Source organism: Telopea speciosissima, chromosome 9 (genome assembly GCF_018873765.1).
Source record: "Telopea speciosissima isolate NSW1024214 ecotype Mountain lineage chromosome 9, Tspe_v1, whole genome shotgun sequence".
NCBI lineage: Eukaryota > Viridiplantae > Streptophyta > Magnoliopsida > Proteales > Proteaceae > Telopea > Telopea speciosissima.
Genome location: NC_057924.1, coordinates 56,625,738 through 56,632,460, shown reverse-complemented (window position 1 = coordinate 56,632,460; position 6,723 = coordinate 56,625,738). Strand labels below are relative to the sequence as shown.

The 6,723-nt window shown below is 42.6% G+C and overlaps 1 protein-coding gene across 1 annotated transcript; it reads right to left on the bottom strand.

The window, feature by feature from the left end:
• Positions 1 to 4,718: 4,718 nt before the first annotated feature.
• Positions 4,719 to 5,369, bottom strand: LOC122639140. Its single transcript, XM_043831969.1, has one exon. It carries the CDS (start codon positions 5,367 to 5,369, stop codon positions 4,719 to 4,721), a length of 651 nt encoding a protein of 216 aa, XP_043687904.1.
• Between the last annotated feature and the right edge of the window lie 1,354 nt (positions 5,370 to 6,723).

The window sequence follows — 6,723 nt, the reverse complement described above, 5'->3', positions numbered from 1 at the left end:
CATATAACTCAGGTTTTATCTTCTGTTTTACTCATTTCCTTAGTGTAATCTTTTACTTTCCAACACTATGTCTTTTGGCTCATGTTTTAGAAGACACTTTATGTTAATACCTATCGTGACAACCCTTTTTTTGTTACGATTGTTTTCCAGTAACGTGGATTCAAGGTTCTTATTCTTCATCCATTATGATTTCTTTTTATTCAAAGTCCTTGGAGCAATCAAGGCACTGGAAAGATCTCATATGGTCTTTGATTAGAAGTCGGGATCAATTCTGTCATCTCTTGAGTCCTTACAACTCTGGCATGCCCGCGCATCACAATCTGTCGCGTTGGTGCCGAATTTCTGGGTAAAGAGACCCTTGCATCTCTTGGAAAAATTCAATCTCATTCTTCTTCTGTGGAGTTCTATTGTCTCAATCTTGATCTTTAGTTTTCTCATTCTCTTTTTCAATGTTGGTCCCAAACAAAACTTCGTTAATGGCAATTTCAATAGATAGGTTAAGCATCAAGACTCTTGATTTGGTTCTGAAGTGTGCGAAACGCAGAATTGCCATTCACACCTCCATGGTATCACATGATGTAGAAAAAAAAAACCCCCGTCAGAGCAAGCATTGAAGATCATGGAGTTAAGCTCCTACCCTTTCTATTCCATCTTTCGGAGAAGCAAAATATCGGAACCCAGTTCCAACTATCGTCTTTGCAGGCCGTGACCGATCTAGAACAAATGATATTACTTACCCTTTTGGTGGGCACAAAGCAGGACACCAAAGTGAAGAAAGTAATAACAGTCGAAATAGCTCCCAACGTCTCGCCAACATTTGCAATCCTTGGGTAGCTCTGTCATAGCAAAACCTCAATGAATGAAGCCCTAAAGGAAATTGCAAACCCAATAGTCATTAACTGCAGCAGAAGCTCATGATGCTTCATTGTAGCCTGGGATCGCAGATCCACAATTCCTGTAGCAGTTGGTAAAGCTAATCCCACCAGTTTCTTCCCTAGGATGAGGAAGACGAAGGACAAGATTAGTCGCAGTACTACAGAGTAAGAGTTTGGGTTTGAACTATATTCTCCCTATCGTTTAGAGTACGATGGGATTGTATATTTTTATTTGAAAATACTGTTACATATTACAAATGTAAGAGTTTACGATAAGTACAAACTTTTGATTGTCATTTTGGATGTGTATCAACCAACGAAGTAGGAGCAGCCTGGGCTTCTGAGGACTCATTCAATGTGGAATTTAAATTTGAATTTGAGTATGTCTTATCCTTATTCGTTACACTCCCCCACAAGCGAAACGGTCTCTTGTAGACTGTGAGCTTGTCCCTTAGAGTCCGAAATCGAGGACCTGGGAGACCCTTCGTAAGGGTATCTACGATTTGATCATGACTGGGCACAAACCAAATACTCAGTCGATTAGCTGCCACTTTCTCACGCACAAAGTGATAATCAATTTCATTGTGCTTTGTGTGGGCATGAAAGAGTGGATTTACTGCCAGGTATGTGGCACCGATGTTATCACAGTAGAGCATCGACGGTGGTGATTGAACTCCAAGATCACTAAGTAATTGGCGAAGCCATATCAGCTCTGTCGAAGCATTTGCAACAGCTTTGTATTCTGAATCTGTAGAAGATCTTGCTACGGTCTGTTGCTTCTTGGATCTCCATGAGATTAGGTTTGAACCTAGGTAGATGCAGTATCCACTGGTGGATCTTCTGTCATGTGGCCAACCGGCCCAGTCAGCGTCACTGTACGCACTTAATAGTATCGACTTTGATGGCCGAATTTGAATTCCAAGGTCTACAGTGTCCTTCAAATACAATAGTATCCTTTTGACGGCGGCCCAGTGTTCGATTGTAGGACTGTGCATGAATTGACACACCTTATTTACAGCGAACGAAATGTCAAGTCGTGTGAGAGTTAAGTACTGTAGTGCACGCACAATGCTCCTATAAAGGGTGACATTGTCAAATGCCGCACTTCTGCCTCGTGTTAGAGCTGTTGTGACAGTTGGTGTGGGCATCGGTTTTGCATCAACCATCTTGGTCTTCTGTAGAAGATCCAATGTGTATTTGGTTTGGGACAAGTGATGCACCTGTGGTGTACGAACCTCAACTCTAAGAAAGAAATTTAAGTCGCCAAGATCCTTAATGGCAAACTCTGTTCCAAGAGTGTTGATGAGGTCTTGTACCATCTTGGAGCTGGTTCCTGTGACTACAATATTGTCTACATAAACAAGGATGTAGATCATAGTATTGTTCTAGGTGCGAACATAGCTATGTCACTTGCCGAGGAGCAAAACCCTAGTGATATGAGAAATTTGCCAAGTCTTTGCGACCATGCATGTGGCGCTTGCTTCAGGCCATACAACGCACGTTGAAGATGGCAAACATAACTGGGATATGCTGGATCTACAAAGCCCTGAGGCTGTGTTATAAACACCTGCTCTTCCAAATCACCATTGAGAAAGGCATTCTGAACGTCTAACTGACATAGGACCCAGTCATTGGACACTGCAATAGACAAGATAGTTTTGATGGTGGCTGGTTTGACAACGACACTGAACGTATCAAAATAGTCAATGCCTTCTCTTTGATGAAAACCTTTGGCAACAAGTCGGGCTTTATACCAAGATATAGACCCATCAGAGTTTCACTTGATCAGATATACCCATTTGTTTCCTACTAAGTTCATGGAACGATTGAAAGGAACCAATTTCCAAGTACCATTTTTCAAGAGGGCATTGAATTCATCACTCATTGTTGCTCTCCATTTTGGACTTTTGCTAGTAATGGTATATGAAGTCGGTTCTGCTTCAATTTGGGTCATAGTAGATGTCAAGGCAGTAGCTAGCGGGTACTTTGTGACCATCATATTTAACTTCTCCACATGCTTTACAACTCCAGACCGTGATCGAGTGACCATGGGTTGGGTGATAGGTTGTTGGGGTGGTAGAATATGTGGTGCTGCAGTTGCTTGTTGCTCAGTCGAAGGTGATAGTGGGTGTGGTATAGTGGATGGTGATGGTAGATTTGGGATATTGGATGCAGATATAGGTAAGTGGGAAACTGGTTCTGTAATGGTTAAGTGGGAAATAGATTCTGTAATGGGTGGGCTAGGCACGATGGTGGGTAGTGTGGGGTTATTTTGGTTTATGTGTTGGTTAATAGATGGGTTGATGGAGAGGATGTTATCACTGGTCACGATAAGTGGTGTTGGAGTTGTTGAATTGGTTGGAGAAGATACATCAGAACTCTTGATGGCATAAGGGAATAGCTCTTCATCGAATTGTACATGCCTTGATATATCTGTACACTCAATCATTGGATCAAAATATTTGTATCCCTTGTGACTGCTGCTATAGCCAAGGAATACACATTGGTCGACCTATACTGCAACTTGTTCTTATTATATGGTCAAAGCCAAGGGTAGCAGGCGCAGCCAAAGGTTCTCAATAATTGATAATCAGGGTCCTTATTGAACAACACTTGGAATGGGCTTTGGTCTTGCAAAACTGGAGTTGGAAGCTGGTTTATCAAATACACAGCCGTTCCAAAGGCTGCTGGCCAGAAAGACATTGGAACTGAGGCTCTTGCCAGAAGTGTAAGCCCAGTCTCAACTATGTGTCGATGTTTTTTCTCCGCTCTTCTATTTTGTTCAGATGTGTGAGGGCATGAATATTGACGTGTAATGTCATTCCTCTTGAAGTAACCATCAAAGGCTTGGTACTCTTTGGCTCCATTTGACTGGAAAATCCTAATCTTACAATTAAAAATATTTTCAATGTGAGCACTAAATTGCATAAAGATATTAAAAGCCTCAGAACGGCGTACAAGTGGATATACCCAAGTAAATCTACTAAAGTCATCAAGAAAAGAAATGTAATACTGATATCCTTGAACAACAGGAGAGGGAGAAGGACCCCAAATATCGAAATGTACTAATTGAAAAGGAAAATGTGCTTTGGATTTATTGACTGCAAATGGGAGTTTGTGAGCCTTCCCCATTTGGCAGGAGACACAGACTGTTGGTGATGGAGTGGCCTTAAATGGTAGAGCAGACCGACGAAGGAGAGAATCTATGCACTTCAAAGAGGGGTGTCCAAGTCGATCATGCCAAACTGATTTGGAGACCCTTTCGCCAAGGTGAATAGTGGGCAGCGGCGATGTAGTGGCTGATGATGTTGAAGATGCCTGTGAGAGGCGATAAAGACCACCTTCAGTGGTTCCCTTGAGCAGGATATTCCCCGTGCATGGATCCTTCACATAGCAACATTGAGGATGAAATTCCAAAACTACATGATTATCGGCAGTGAACTTACTGACAGATAACAGATTTTTTGTAATTTTTGGCGCATGTAATACATTGTTAAGAGCTAAACTTTGAGAAGAAGAATTAATTTGAGAAGATCCAATGTGTTGGATATGCAAACCTACACCATTACCGACTCGTACTTGGTTTGAACCAGTGTAGGGTGAGCTTATAGCCATGTTGCTCATATCAGAAGTGATGTGGTGTGTAGCACCTGAGTCAGGGTACTATGCAGTGTCAAAGGAGGCAGGTGGGGCTGCCAAAAGTGCCTCAGGTTCAGCTGGACAATTTGCTTGATTGTTGTGTTGGTAATTCGGGTTGAACCTGTTGTAACAGGTTGCAGCTGAATGGTTTGTCCGATGACAGATCTGACAAGGCGTGGATGATATAGGCAGCAAAGGGGCATTCTACTGATTGGAATGGTACTGACCACGGCCTCGATTATAATAGTGGCCACGACCACGGCCATGGGTGCCATTGTTGGAGTAGCCATGGCCTCGGTTGGATGAAGTACCTGCAGATTTTGTTGTCACAAGGGCTTCAACCGATGGTAAATCCATATGAGATGTTCTTTGATCCTTAAGGATTTCCTGGGTAAGTAGAAGACCAGTAAAATTGTCAAGTGGTATTGGATCGATGCGAGTGGTCATTGATGTGGCAAAGGACTCATAATTTGGTCCAAGCCCATGAAGATTGCTTAAGATTATGTCTGAGTTAGGTACTGGATTAGCGGCAGCAGCAAGGTTGTCGGCCAAGCTTTTGACACGCTGAAGATATTCAGCCATGGAAGGAGTCCCTTTCTTCAACTGAAATAATTGGTATTTCAGTTGCATTATACGAGCTTGGGAATGAGACGCGTAGGTGCATTCAAGCGTGCTCCAGGATGCATGGGAAGAAGTGAGCCGAACGATCAGTGCTAGTGCACTCTTTGTGAGAGAGGAGATTATCCAGTTGAGAATAATTTGATCCTGTCGACGCGGGGTTTGGAGCTGAGTCGGAGACAAATGAGGAAACAGGAGAAGACGATAAAGTGTGAGGTGGGCAAGGTTTGCTGCCATCTACATGGCCATAGAGGTCGTGCGCATGAAGGAGGGGCATGAATTGAGACTTCCATAAGAGGTAATTGGTCCTGTGGAGTTTAACAGGAAGAAGGGAAACGATATTCGTTGGAGATATCATCGTTTGTTGAGTGGGGATAGCGGAAGGAATGGTGGTTGAATCATCAGAGTTTGTCATGGTGATCGATGACGTGAGTCATCGGCGGATGATACCAAGTTAGAGTTTGGGTTTGAACTGTATTCTCCCTATCGTTTAGAGTACGATGGGATTGTATATTTATATTTAAAAATACTGTTACAGATTACAAACGTATGAGTTTACGATAAGTACAAACTCTTGATTATCGTTTTGATGCGTATCATCCAACGAAGTAGGAGCAGCCTGGGCTTCAGAGGACTCCTTCAATGTGAAATTTAAATTTGAATTTGAGTCTATCTTATCCTTATCCGTTATATACAGAAAAAAGGAACTGGTGGATTCATGAGTGACTCCATCGAGAAGGGCCGAAGTAGTGGTAGGCGCCGAAAACTCAGATATTTGCTGCAAATAGCCGTCTCAGATTTATCAAGGACTGGAGTAGGGGTAGGTGTTCCAGATTTATCTAGGAAAGAAACATTAGAATTGCTGGACCCAAAACCAGAGAATTTCCTGGAAATAGCTATGCGAGAAATTTCCTCGAAGTAGCGCTGAGAAATCGTCAAGTAGTGATTTTGGCTGGTTCTTTCTTCTCTCAATGACTTTTGCTCGAAGTGGATGAAACACAGAATTGCCACACACCTTCTCTCGTGTGTGAAAACGACTGGATAAACATTTCAAGGATTTGATCTTCTAGGTACAAAGGGCGTTGGTGGGGTTCTGGTACGGTCCTTTCCTTGTGTCTCTTTATTTTTTGGTAGAACCTTTCCTTGTACCCCTTGGTAACAAACAAACGTGACTCATACAAAAGCCAAGGACACAGAAAGGGGAAAACTTGAAGAATTTTTATCTGCTTGTACTGACATGCTCCATTTTACTGCTGTACTAGCTTAGATGCTTGGCACGTGGACTGACTTAATCCAACGATCATAAAAAAGATAAGTAAAAGTTTGATTTATCTTTTTTTCACTTTTGCTTTTACCGTTTTTTCATTTTGCTTTTTCATTTTTTTTATTTTCCCATTTCCCTCTCATTTTCTCTCTCCTTTCACGAAGCCTTGCTTCGTTTCTCTCTGGTCTCCGACCACTTTGAAGCTCCGCCGGTGATGGACCACTGTGAAGAGCTAAAGTCTTTGCCATGAGCGCTCTGATCTCCGACCACTCTGAAGAATCTCCGTCGGTGATGGAGCTCCGCCGGTGATGGAGCACTGAGAAGAGC